Raw genomic sequence first — 13,561 nt, forward strand, 5'->3', positions numbered from 1 at the left:
GGAACAGTGCATGCCCCAGTGCACGCAGTGTCAGGGGATCCTCACATGTGCTCCCTCCCAACAGCAGCAGCTGGCATCCCAGGTACATGCAGCATTCACTGTGGGAGGGGTCACGTCCTCTGCCACGGTAGCAAAACCTAAACCAACAACGATAACTAAAAAAAAAAAAAAAAAACCACCAGGAGAAGGGAAAAAAAAAGCAAAACCTTGAACCAAGGAATGATGGTGATAAAGAGGTTTTATATTCCTGGGGGCTGGCCTATCTTCTTTTATTGCCCCTTTTGCTCTGTTGTTTGTTTTTTTTTTAGCAATGCAAATGCAATCCATCTTCTAGAGCCTCCCAGTCACAGCCTCTCCATATACAGGGCAGGGGGAGCTTGGTAGCAGTTGGGACCGTGCGGTGCTCCCCAGCACCCACTACCTTCTGTGGCCGTGCTGGCGTCGGGCAGCACCAACATCGAACTCTCTCAGGGTGAGTGTCCCTGGGACAGCATCAGTGCCTCTCTGTGCTGGGCTGCCGGGCTGCTTGCTGGGATGTAGGCTGTGCTTGGTGCACATGGGGCTGGGATTTGGGCTTTCAGTTTAACAGGACGTTGCTTTCTTCCAGCCCCCCTCGTGCTGTGCGGGCAGCCTTCCTCCAAAGAAAAGATGGAGATGGTGGACCCCAAGCACCCGCCGGCCAAGCGGAACTGGTACGAGCGCTACGTGCTGCCCTGCTTGGCTGAGCTGCTGGGCAGTGCGGCCTTCGTCTTCATCGGCTGCATGTCGGTTGTGGAGGACGCAGTTGGCACCGGGCTGGTGCAGCCGGCGCTGGTCCACGGGTTGTCCATCGTGCCCATTGTTGTCAGCCTGGAGAACATCAGGTAAGGGGCTGGTGACCCCCAGGATGTGCTCGTGGCTCTCCTATCACACAGCCCTGGGGTCCCTTCTTCCCAGGGAGCATCCCCCACGTGCACCATGCCTCTTGGTTAGTGGTTGTGAGCGAGGTTCTGGGCCTGGGGGAGGTTCAGCGTTCTGGCTTTGGTTGCAGCATTCTGATTTTAGTTCTTTTTAATATAAGGAGAAGAAAAAAAAAAGGCCAAAGCTGAAGCAAAAGCATCACTTGGGAAATCTGTAGCATTTCCTTCTGAAGCAATGTCAGGATGACACATTTTAACCTGTGTGCTCAATTCCCTTGTGCACTGGGAAATGCTTGGATTCCATTTACAAATGGTTTCAATTCCTCTGAAGCAACATTTAGACAAAGCTGCTCACTGAAATAGGTGCTATTTGACTCCCAAACACGGCTTCTTTCTGGATGGAAAAGCTGAACGGGTCCCTGTGGGGCTTCACTTCCTCCTATCCCCATCTCCCTACAGGAGATGCAGGTCAGGATGGGTCCTGGGGCTGCCCCTGCCCAGGGGCTGACAGCAATCTCCTGCCTGGGCCTGTCTGAGACATCTCGACTTCGGATTTTAATTACAGCTGAAGAGTAAGACATAACTGTGGGCTCCTATACGCTCTGACTCAACGGCTTCACCAGCGATTATTATTAGGGCTGATTGGTTATGAAACTTGTTAATTAATGCGTGTCCCATGATAATCTGTCTTAATTAAGAGGTATCTGATCTTGTTTGGCATGTGGTCTTTGAGATTAACGTTCTGAGTCCCGTTGCCAGACGAGTGCCTGCTGCTGCATTGGAGTTGGGGCATAGCACTGCCCAGTGGAAAGAGTGCTGTCATGTCCTTTACATAGTGCACAACCCTTGCCCTGCCCTCTGCCTTCTTGTGAGATGTGTCCTGCATGGAGTGGAGTGTCCTGGCAGCTTCAAAGCAAGGGAAACCTGCAGCCATACCATGCTGAGCCATGCTGTGCTGTGCTGTGCATTGCTGTGCCCCACACTGACTCTTCTTTTCCTTTACAGCGGAGCTCATACCAACCCAGTCGTGTCCCTGGCCATATGGCTGATCGGCGGGATGGAACACATCATGCTCATCCCGTACATTGTTGCCCAGCTCTGTGGAGGGATCTTAGGGGCTGCCCTGACAAAGGTACACACGCCTGAGGGGGGCTCTGGAGTTCAAGGACTGTGCTCCCACTCTGCCAGAGCTGACACTGCCCTGTGCTGACGCACAGCCACAGGTGTGTGTTGCAGTGGGCAAGGGGCACTATAGCACCGGTTATCTGTGTAATTAAGAGCTCTGATGTTCATACAATCCTGCACCACAATGTGCTATGAGAGCACAGGGCGTGCTGTGCCTGCTTTCTGCTCCCATAGTCCTGCTTCCAAGCTGGGCTGGGTGCAGGTGTAGGGGTGCTGCCCAAGACAGAGCATAGCACATCTGCAGATACAGCTGCTTAGGTGCACGGCGTTCCCCTGCCACACTATTCTGCACCATTAATTGAATTTGGTGTGGCCCATCCCTGGGCTCTGAGCCCGGCACAGCCCCATGCTTTGTGTGTGTCCGACAGAGCACAGCCAGCTCATTATCTCTGGAGATGCTATGAGCCTTTGCTAATGAGTTTATATTTGCCAGGCACTTAGGGCTGGCTTGCAGGAGGAAAGTGCTGAGATTAGCTCCTCTTTAGCCGAGCACTCTGCCCGCCCACGCTACCCTGACAGTGAGCACATATGTTTGTAATGCCAACAATATGGAGAGGGGTAGCACCAACCAAGTGTCCCCCCCAGGCCGCGGCAAACAGTGCAAACTTCGACACCAAATTCGGAGGGGCCTTTGGCATCATCAAGACAAATGAGCAGATCGGCCCAGCGCTGGGCAATGAGATCATCCTGACCACTTTCCTGTTGCTTGTGGTCTGCATGACTGCAGTCAATGTGGAAACCAAGAGCCATCTAGCACCTGTCTGCATCGCCCTGACAGTCGTCATCAACATCATGGCGGGGTAAGCTCAAGTTCCCTCTGTGCAGCCCTAGTAGTTCCACTCCAGTGTCTGCAGCAGCCAGGATGGGACCCACAGCTGCAGGGATGGGACTCCCACTCCCACTCACAGTTCCCTGCAGCTTGTGGTGGGCAGAGTCTGGGGCTGCCAGGTCCCAGCACCAGGGCATCCCACTGCCACCCCAACTGGCACTAGAGCTGCTGCATCCTGCACCAGAGAGGGGAGAGGAGAGGAACAGGATGGGATGGGATGGGACAGTTTTGGGTAGATTGGGATGGGATGGTTTGAGTTGGTAGGTTTTGGGATGGGACGGGATGGGACGGGACGGGATAGGATGGGATGGGATGGGATGGGATGGGATGGGATGGGACGGGACGGGACGGGATGGGATGGTTTGCGGTAGCATGGGATGAGATGTGATAGGATGGGATATGCCCCCTTGCAGCCCTACTCAGAGCCTTCTGGGCAGGGCAACTGATGGGTTCTGAGCATGTCCATGGATGCTGGCAGATCAGACACTTGGTCTGCTGGCACTGGTAGATAGGAATTGCTGGGCACAACCCAGAAAAGTGTCAGGGAGGCCAGAGGCTTGAGTTCAGCACGTGGACACCTCATGCCGCACCAGCCTCTGCAATTACCTGCTATGGGCTGATAAAAGTGAGCAGCCACCCCGGCAGTATTGACAGTAGGAAGCCCTGAGCAAACAAGGGCAGCTTCTCTACGAGTATCCTCACAGCTGCTGGAATCGCTGCCAGGCTCAGCTGTGGGGCTGGCTCTAAGGGCGAGCAGCCCGCGTCCTATGGCACTGCGCCCAGATAACCAGCACACACAACTCTGAATGTTAATGGGCTGTTTGGTTAAGGCAGTGCCCCCTCTAGCGGGATTCAGAGCTCTTATTTAAACATCGCTCAAACTTCATGTGCAAATATTTATATGTGGCATGTTTTTTTAAGCTGTGAATGCTGTTGTCTCTCCTGCACTGCTCCGCTACCTGCGCACAGCACAGAGCATTCTCTGGTTAAAAGCTGGGCACCGGGCGAGCCCCAAAATGGGCTCAGCAGCTTTCACACCACACTGGGCATACCTGCAAATGGACGCAGGATGTGGGAGCTGCTCCACACTCTAGGGAGCAGCTCATGTCGTTTGTTCCTTTTTCAGGGGTACCATATCCGGACCCTGCATGAACCCTGCTCGAGCCTTTGGGCCAGCTGTGATAGCCAACTACTGGCTCTACCACTGGGTGTACTGGGTCGGGCCTCTGATCGGCTGCCTGATCTCCAGCATACTGATTAGGTACGTGGTGCTGCAGCGAGGCTGCCCTCTCTTGCTCCCCATCCCATCCTGCAGCAGAGCCCCTCTGCTTCTTCCTCTTCTCTCTAAGAAGGAGGCAGCAAAGCCTCGTGCTGCTTCCAAGCCTGGCGAATCTGCTGGCTTCATCTGCATCTCCCCATGTGTCTGGTGCTGAGCTACCACACTCTGTGTTCCTATGCACACCGCAACAGTGCAGATGCTGACCCTGAATTTCTTTTCCCTCCTGCAAGGTTCGTGATCGGTGGTCGGGCAATCCGCCTGTTCCTGAAGTGAGGCTGCACAACACAACCCTGGCACCTCCTGCTGAGCACACTGCTGAGACACGCTGGGATGGCACTGCCGTGTCCCAGCCATGCACCACGTCTGTCCTGCAGGGCTGTGCCTGGCATCTGTGGGACTGCACGGCTCCATGCCACAGTGCAGCATGTGGCTGTGGCCAGCAGCTCTGTACAGCTGCTGCTGGGCTGCTCCTGGGCCCCTCTGCTCCCCTGGGGGCTGTGAGAACCACTGGTTGCTGAGCACAGCAGCCACTGTTACCCCCAAATGATTGGCACAAAGCTGAGTAAAGCAACACGTGCCCCCCAGTGCTGGCACCAATTGATTCCTATATTGTTTATGACTATTATTTAAGGAGTGTGCACATGCTGGGAGCTTCCCAGCTCCAAACATGCTGGGGGCACCAATACCCTCTGCCCACTCATGCAGTATGTTGTCCTCCTTCCTGAATCTCTGCTGTCCCCCCATAGACTGTGCAGCATTCAGTTTTCCCCTGCATGCACCTGGGACTCTTTGCTGTGCAGGGAACTTGACTGCGCTGCATGTGGCTGTACTGTGTATGGCTGTGCTGCACTCCATGTGCCTGTGCTGCATGTGGCTGTGCTCACTGCGTGTGGCTGTGCTGTGTGTAGCTGTGCTGTGTGTGGCTGTGGTGCACACGGCCAGACACTGGCTGCAGCTTCTGCAGTGTCTGCATTATTCTGTAGTCTGTGCCATCAGAACTGCCCCTGCTGCTGCATGCTAGGAGCTCGGATCCAGTTTTTGGGGACTTCTCGGCATGCTGAACAAAAAGGGAAATGGGAATGGGAGGGAAGCCCACACTGGCTGCTGGCAGAAAGACATGATTTCTGAGCAGCTGGCATGGGGAGAGCAGCCAGTAGCAACACCTACACATTGGAGATCTATCCCCATCCCTAAATCACACTGGCCCCTTAGAGTGAGGGTGCTGGCAGTGACCCCTGCATCTTGGCAGGCTCTGCACAGCAATGACACCAGCACACGGCCGTCCTGCAGTCCCTCCCAGGAGAGCTTTTGGTTGTTCTGAATTTTGCAAACTTTTAGACACGGCTGGATGTTTCTGAGAACATCTGAGGAGGGCAGCATTGTCTGGGGGGGAGGTTAGCAGAAGTGGCTGAGGTTCCAATCAATGTCTTTTGCTGTTCCAGCCCCTACAAGCACTGCTATGAGGTGCCCAGGGGAAGGGGTTGTCCTGGGGATGCAGTGCCACACTTGGAATGGGGACAGACAGGAGCATTTCTGTGGGGACTGTGGGGGAAACTCCATGGGGTGGGGTGGGACACAGCACCAGAGGAAGAAAACCAACGGGGTTGGGCAGAAATGGCTCCGCAGCACCTGGCACAGGGAAGGAGCCCCTCCCAGCTCCCCACCGTCACCGTGGGTCTGGCAGTCCTTTCCAGTGCATCTCACTATTTTTAGCTCACTCGCTATGTTCAGCCCAGGAAATGACCCACCGATGCGCACACGCTTGTACACAGAGCCGGGCTTTTTATTGCGAAAAGAGTGAGGCAGGAGGGAGGAAAGGCCCCACAGGAACGGCCCCGGCCCAGGTGAGCGGGGCGAGGCGGCTGCTCGCTCGGGAAGGAAAGCGGTGCAACCCGCTACGAGACAAACAGCGCGGAGATGTCACCGCGACGGTCGTCATGGCAACGCTGTAAAAAATGCCGGAGCAAACAGGGAGCGAAGGCGCTGCTTCCAACCGGGAGGACTCCCCGGGCTGCGGTGCTGCGGCTGGGGGACACCGTGGGCACGGGACACCTCTGCGCTGCCCGGGGCAGGGCTCAGACGGAGCGCGGCTGCGGCCGCCGGTGGGGGGGAGCGGGTGATCATCTTCCTCTTTCGGGAGGAAACACGGGCCGTGGCATCCGCAGGAAGCACAGTTATAGCTGCAGCTGCTGCTGCGCGGGAGCTGTGCTGCACCCCTGCTCCGTGCTGCACCCCTGCTCCATAGTGCACCTGTGCACGTCCTCATGTCCTTCCCCTTTTTGCTGCTGATGTGATCGGCGCACTCATTTTTGATTTGTCAGGGTGACTTTTAATAAAGCATCTGTAATACATGTTGTTTTTCCCCGAGTATTATTAAAGAGCTTAATTTATGCTAATTAAATACCAATTAACTTCCAAGCACTTAATGTGCTTTAAGGACATAAAATACATCTCATTCCCATTCAATTAATTCCACATCAGGCCTGGCCATGGGCCTGCACTGCGTTTAACGGTGCATGGATCTGCAGCACAGCCAGAGCCCTGCATGCTGGCTGCGAAGCTCCTGGTGCCCATCAGGAGGGTGTCCCAGGCTGTCCCCACACTGCTCCCCAGCACTGCAGCTCTCCTGTCAAGCGCAACTTTTCATTTTTTGCATTGGCCTTTTCCCCTCTGAAATCCTAGCACTAGGAGCTGCTCTGTCCTGCGGCAGGGTGTAAGCACTCTGTATTTTTGGACCAAATAGTTTCCCAGTGGCTGCTGGCAGCCATGCTTTCTGCCTGTGCTGATGACACTTTTTTGGTGGCTGGTGGCTGCACAGAGCACAGCTGCTGGGATTTGGCACCGCACTGCAGGGTTGAGCTGCTCCACGCAGATGTGTGAATTAATGAGCCAGCTAATGTGGCTCAGTGCCTCCTTGCCTCTCAGACCTCTCAGCACCATCACAGCTGCAGGGACGGGGATGGTGAACTGGGGGAGCCGGGCAGCAGAGCAGAGGACCCCAGTGCTAATGCCCATGCTGCAAAGCAACAGATGGCAGTGAGGCTGTGCAGCAGGGATGGAAGCTAGCAGTGGGGTCAGGGCAGCTATCCTTTGTCCTTGAGTCAGGACCAACCGGGTTGGTTTGGTTGTTATGTCCACCTGGGACAGGGCTTCCCTCCTTGCAGCCAACACAGCTGCATCTGCTAAGGAGGGTGGAGGGCTTTAATGAGCAGCCCCACAGCAGAGGAGTGCTACAGTACCGGAGTGTGCACCCTCCTGTCCTGTCCAGGATGTGCGGATTTCTGCAGAAGAATGTCCTGTGCTGCTGAATGAGGCTGTAGGAGCAGCTGGACTGTGCTCACCTCTGTGTCCTGCACTGCTGCAGTAGGTAGAGTGCTGCCAGGAGCTGTGGCTGCTGGCACTCAGCTGGCACATCCCTGAAAGCACTCAGCTCCTGGGAGCTGGGGAGCAGCCATGGATGCTGGCTGTCCGGCCAGGCCATGCTGAGGGTGAGGATGGTGGTGGCTGCGTGGGCACCAGCACAGGGACACGGGATGGTGGAGCTGGGTGATGACATGTGGGGCTGGCACCGTGCGTGAGCTGGCATCTGTATGTAGGAGATGGGGAGAGAGGCAATGGGAAAGGGAGTGGGAGTCTGCAGTGTGCATCTGGGGAGCTCTCACCGTGGGTCCGAGCAGGGCAAGGGGGGCTGGTGCCCTTTGTTGCTGTGCCCATTTGGTGCCTGAGGCTGGGGAATGTGCTCCTGTGCTGTTCTATTGGTCTGCAACCAGGGACCAGGGCACAAATGCCAGAGCAGGCTCCCCGCTGATTAGCGTATATGCAAAGAAACCTAACTAGCTTCAGCATTGTGCACAGAGCTCTGCAGGGGCCCACAGCTGGGTGTGGGGTGCTAGGAGGGTGCTGAGGGGTATCTGCTTGGAGCAGCAGTGACATCCCCAGCTGATCTCTGGGATCTCTGCCCTGGGACCCCGTGTGAGGGCACGAGAGGTCCTAGATGGAAGGAAGAGGGCTGGGGGTGGCTACCGCTCTGCTTCCCACCCCCACTTCTGCTTTTTCTTCTCATTCTATTGATCTTCAATTTCTTTTCACTTTCTGTCATCGCAGCCCACTCGGGCTCCCTGGGGAGCAGCCGGTAGCAGCCTCCTGGGGGAACGGGGGCCGGGGTCTCCTCCGCATATGAGTGCAGCACTGTGGGCCCTACTCCCCCTGAGCCCCTCTTCCTGCCTGCATGGTGCCTCCAGCTTCACTCCCTGGCCCCAAGGTGTTTCTCTACCCAGCATTGCTCGAGCAGGGAGGATTTTCATTTTGCAGGGTTTTTAGAAAGGGTTCAGATAGAGTTTTATTTTCAAGTAATACTTTTTTTTTTTCTTGGCACATAACTCCTCAGCCTGCACATGCATGACCCCAATACTGGGGGTCCCAAGGCCCCAGTACCCCCAGCCCATCCCTGGTCTCCAGAGCTCCCTGGGGCACAGCTACTGCCCCCCAGCATACAGAGCCAGCTTGGTCACCATGGAGACCCATGAGGAGGATTTTGAACCATCTCGGAGAAAATTTGGCAATTCCCTAGGCTTTGTGTAGCCATAGGTTTGGGCTGCAGAGCTGTCTGTGTGACCATGCCCCCCATCCCAGGCCATGGCAGTGGTGCCCATAGGGCGGGTGGCATGGGATGACAGAAATCACTGCATCCCTCTCTTCCAGACCACATTCCTAATTTGTCCCTGTAGCGGATGATCCCACTGTCAACCTTCGACTTGAGGAATGGGTTTGCAGAAACAAGGGTTGCTGTTGCTGTTTGCTGCTGCCGGGTTGGATTTTGGAGGGCATGAAACTTCTGGCTGTGTCTCAGCAGCAAGCAGCCATCACAGCCAGATGGACAGGCGGATGGATGGATGGACAGATGGATGGACACGGTAGTGCTTGCCTGGAGGTCTCTGGGTCCGGGGCTCCCTGAAGCTGAGGACGGGTGGGAGCAGAGGCTCGGTTGGAGGGGAATGCTAATCAGAGTGTGTGCTGGCAGCAGGCAGAATGCTGCACAATAAATAGCCATTTTAATTACCGCACAATATTTACAAGATTGCTTCCTCATTTGGGAAATTAAAACAAATGCTCCATCAAAATGATCAACATTGTACAGAGAAGCAGAGGGCTGATAGAGAAATACATCGGCTGTTAATGAAAGAGTAATTGGCACCTTGGTTCCGGCGTGGCTTCCTCCTCCTCTGTACAACCACGGCATGAATGACGGCACAGGACAGCCCTGGGCGGATGGCAATGGAGCGGGGCACAGACAGCAGTACCCATTCTGGGCTCCCAGCCCCACTGAGGCTCTTCAAAGAGAGGATGTGGGAAGGCTGGGTAGGGGACGCTGAGCTGCAAAACCCTCTTTCGCTCTGGTGGGGTTCTGCTGGCTGCTTTTGTCTGTCTATCTGTCCTGCAGTTATCCCGGGAATTAATGGCTGAACGGACCCAGCTCTGGCTGCTTTGCTGTCTGTCTCATGATGTTATTCCCAGGTCCTGGGATCACGTGAGGATTTGGGGACACAGACTTGAGGAAAAAAAAAAAAAAAAACTTCTTCAGCTATCCTGGATATGGATAAACTGTCTCAGAATGTAGCTAAAGACAGGCAGAGAGGGGATGGAATAGATGATACTGGGTTTCTGAGTATTTGAGATGGATAAAGCCATTCGTTAGCCCCATTGGGACTAAAGGAAGTGGGATAGTGCTTAGGTCCCCATGGGGGCACTGCTGTGGTGGTCCCCACACCCATGAGCATCCCACCAGTCCACCCCAACCCACAGAGACTATCCTAGGTTGGTATGGGCCCTATGGGCACTGCAGCCCCTCTCCAGGCTGCCCCTTCCCTTCCCCCTCCCTGTGCCTTTCTTCGTCTCCATTCTTTCTTTTTTTGCAGTGCTTCTGTTGCCATGGGAACAGTGATATCAGTAATCGGGGTGGGGCTTCATGACATTGATGAGCACAGCAAAAGCCCATTTATGTAACGAGCGCAGAGCCCCTGCTCCTACATGGGCACACAGAGGGGAGAAGCACTGTCATGGGACCCTGCCCTGCACCCCTCTGTGTCTCCCATCCATCTGGTGCAGAGGCTGGCAGTTGCAGAGATGTGCAAGGTGTAGGGATGCATGGAGTACAGGGATGTATGAGATGAAGGGGTGCAGGGATGTATGTTGATACCAACCAAGGCAGAGGCAGGCAGGCGGGGACCAGCTCTGTGCAGCCTTGCCTGGCCATCATTCCTGCCCACCACACAGAGCTGCCTTTTGCTTTTCCCACCGGGTGTATTAATCACAGCCTGTGTCAATAGCTTTTACTGTTTGGTCATTAAACCACAGAGAACGTCAAACAGTAGCAGTGCCCTGGCAAAAGCAGGGCTCGTTTGCTGCGTGGCTGGGGAGGTTTGGAGGACAGCTACAGAGATGCATCAGAAATAGGTCAGGCATACGACTTCCAAGGACATCTGAAGAAGCAGCAGGATTTAATTATGTTCAGATACCCGCTGACAGTTCAGCATTCAGAGGAGGAGATTCCACCTCAAATAGATCAGGGGAAATCATGACAGGATGGCCCTTCCCTGCCAGGGAAGGGATCTCCTGGGCTGTGCTTGGGGCCCGGAGTGTGGGAGCACATGGAGCTACGGGAGGGGTTGGGGAGATAAAGGGCAGTGGGAGAAGGTGGGCAGCTCTGGGCTGTCACCAGGAGCTGTGGGGCTGGGAGTCATTGTCACATAGTCTGGGTGCAATGAATGCGTGGTTGATGGTAGCCACAAACAGAGTGGGGCAGAAACCAAAGTCAGGAGCTTGGTGTGCTCAGTGCATGCCCAGAGTGCTGCCTGGGACAAATGGGACCTGAGAGCAGCCGGATAAACACTGTGCTCCTGTCCAAATCCAGTCAGAGTCATTTAGTTTGAGAGCAGTAAAAGCCACGTGCAAATGTTTTCCATTCAAAAATTCTTTTGATTTTTAGATTAGGAAAGTAGCAGTTCTTTCTGTGTGGTTTGGGGTTGTTTGTTTGTTTGTTTTTTGATTTATTTATTTGTTTGTTTATTGGTGAAACATTTCAAATATTTCTGGAAATTCACCAACAGGTAGGTTGTTCTGTTTTCACAAATTTTTTATTGCTTTTCCTCCACAGCTTTTGTTTGACTTCACGTTCATGGCCTGGGGATTGCTATCAGGTCCCACAGTGGAGAGCAAAGCGTTCCTGCCCAGCTCCCACCAACAGTGGGTGTAAATGGTGTTGGTGGCACCTGAGCTGTGGGGTCAGCAGCCCAGTGCCAGTTCTGCACGTTGCTGCATTGGAAGCTCTGTGCATTCAGCTGTGCCATCACGGCCCCGGATCAGAGATCACTCTCCAGCACAGGACAGGGGACAGCAGAACAGGGTGTGCCTGGTCCTGCTCTCCTCTATGCCCTCACCTTTCTGCTGCAGTAATTTCTGGTGGAAAATAGGGGATGGGCCAAGGCCACGATAGGAACGTCTCAGGGTTTCCATCAGGGTTTAAGGCTTTCCCCCAGGCTGGCACCAAACCCTGCAGCACGGCACCGTGACACTGCGGGCTCTGCTGGCTCAGGGAAGTCTGAAGGGTTCCACCGGCATAGCGGCTGGGAGCGATGCTCGCACTTAATGGCTCGGCTGCAGGGAAAGCCCTCGCGAGGCAAAGCTTAATGAAGAAGTCAGCGTGCACTGGGATCAGACCTGCCGCCTGTAACCGAGCCTCATTGTTATTTAAATTGGGCTCCTGGCAGGGCTGGGAGAATAACACACGATCAGACAATTCTTCTGAGCAATGCGATGAACCATGCTCAGGGAGCCAGGAGGCGGGCTGGGGAGAAGCTCGTGTTGTGGGGCAGCGGCAGTGAGCAGCTCCAAAGGCAGCAGTGTGCTGGGGCTGCGGGTCTGCCCCGTTCCCCTTGGCACACTGGGAAGCAGGAGTGCTCCCACTGCCACAGAGGCTCACTTGTGTGCTCACCCAAGGCGGTGGAAAATCCCCGAAGCTTGAATCAATGGCAAGGAGCATGCCTGCTTCCCCTCTTATAGTCAGAGGATATGAAAGCCAGTTATTGATCAAATGGATTTGGAAACAGGCAGCAAAACCCAAAGGATTTTACCACTAACTTTGTTTAAGCAACGGTGCAAGAAGGCGGTTTGATGTGAGCCACTTTTGGGTACATGAAACAGAATTAATTTGTTCTTCCTGAAAACCCAGCAGAGAGGAATATGAAATATTTAAACCGCCCAACTGTGGTTGTGATGCTCTGAACCACAGGGTCCCAGCGGGAATGGCACTTCCCATGCATGGAGGTCTGGAGCACTCCCACTGCAGCTTTGCTGTTCCTGCCCCTTGCCCAAATGGGAGACCCAAAGAAAGACAGAGATTTGAAGTCTTTCCTCACTGCATTTATCTATCTGCAATGTGCTGTGCCTTGAGTAGTGATGGGAGGAATGTTGCACATCCACACCAAGTTAGGAAGCAGCTCACTGTTTGCAGCCCAGCAGCTCCGTATCCCCCTGCCCTGTATGCTCGTGGGTGCTGTGAGTCCCATCAGAACAACACGGGCTGGTGGGAGAGCCTGGAAATGGGGCACAAGCTGCAGAGAGTGTGCTGTGGTGGAGGGGAAGCCTTTGAAGCCCCCTCCTCTGAGCAAATCTGGCAGCACCACCTCGGCAGCCCCAACAGCCTCTCCTGCAGGTTCCAAGGAGGCAGCAATTCCTGCGCCTGCCCTGCCGCAATGAGAGCTGGATGTGAATATGAGGTGAATGCTGCTGGGGTCTGGAACTGGAGCAGTGTCTGTGGCCACACAACTCTCCCATTACTGGTGATCCTGCCAGGGTTTACATAATACCCCTGTCCTGCCACTGGGGCCGCTTGGCTTTGTGCAGCTGCTGAGGATGCTTTCCCCACAGTGGATGTGCAGGCTGGGCTCTCCCCACTTGAATGTCACTTCTCTCTCTGCTCTCTGTCCTCAAGATGTGAAACATGCAAAAATGTTGAGAGCAGAAAGGGAAACCCCAGAGCATCTGTCAGATCTCTGGGCACTGGGAAGCCCCCCATTCACCCCCTTGTCACAGGACAGGATACTTGGCGGGGGCACCATGAACCCCACAGCACTGCTGCAGGCACATGGCCCCAGGTACCTGGGTAGAACCCCCCTGCAGCCCTGTGACTGTGAGCAATGGGAGGCACTGATGATGTCCTAAGGAAGAACACAGTGTATGGAGGTGTCTGCATGAACAATCTGAGGTGAGAGATTTTAAAACTCTGCTTACATCCCCCCAGAATTGGGGTCAGCAGGAGCCATCCTCAGGGTCACAAGCAACTGGAATCCATCCCTGTGCTGGGTTTCCTGG

General features: G+C 54.7%; 1 protein-coding gene across 1 annotated transcript; it reads left to right on the forward strand.

Moving 5' to 3' along the window:
• The first annotated feature begins 316 nt into the window (after positions 1-316).
• On the forward strand, positions 317-4,793 carry AQP8 (aquaporin 8). The gene is made up of 6 exons (XM_010719506.4): positions 317-472; positions 608-863; positions 1,905-2,031; positions 2,670-2,884; positions 4,040-4,174; positions 4,423-4,793. Exons 2-6 carry the CDS (start codon positions 649-651, stop codon positions 4,463-4,465), a joined length of 735 nt encoding a protein of 244 aa, XP_010717808.1. The 5' UTR covers positions 317-472; positions 608-648; the 3' UTR covers positions 4,466-4,793.
• Positions 4,794-13,561: the final 8,768 nt, after the last annotated feature.

Source organism: Meleagris gallopavo, chromosome 16, assembly GCF_905368555.1.
Source record: "Meleagris gallopavo chromosome 16, MGAL_WU_HG_1.1, whole genome shotgun sequence".
In the NCBI taxonomy this organism is placed as follows: domain Eukaryota; kingdom Metazoa; phylum Chordata; class Aves; order Galliformes; family Phasianidae; genus Meleagris; species Meleagris gallopavo.

Coding starts and splice junctions, on each gene's coding strand:
- AQP8 (XM_010719506.4), top strand. CDS start 649: ATGGAGATGGTGGACCCCAAGCACCCGCCGGCCAAGCGGAACTGGTAC. Junction 864..1,904: donor GTCAGCCTGGAGAACATCAG/GTAAGGGGCTGG, acceptor TTTCCTTTACAG/CGGAGCTCATACCAACCCAG. Junction 2,885..4,039: donor GTCATCAACATCATGGCGGG/GTAAGCTCAAGT, acceptor TTCCTTTTTCAG/GGGTACCATATCCGGACCCT.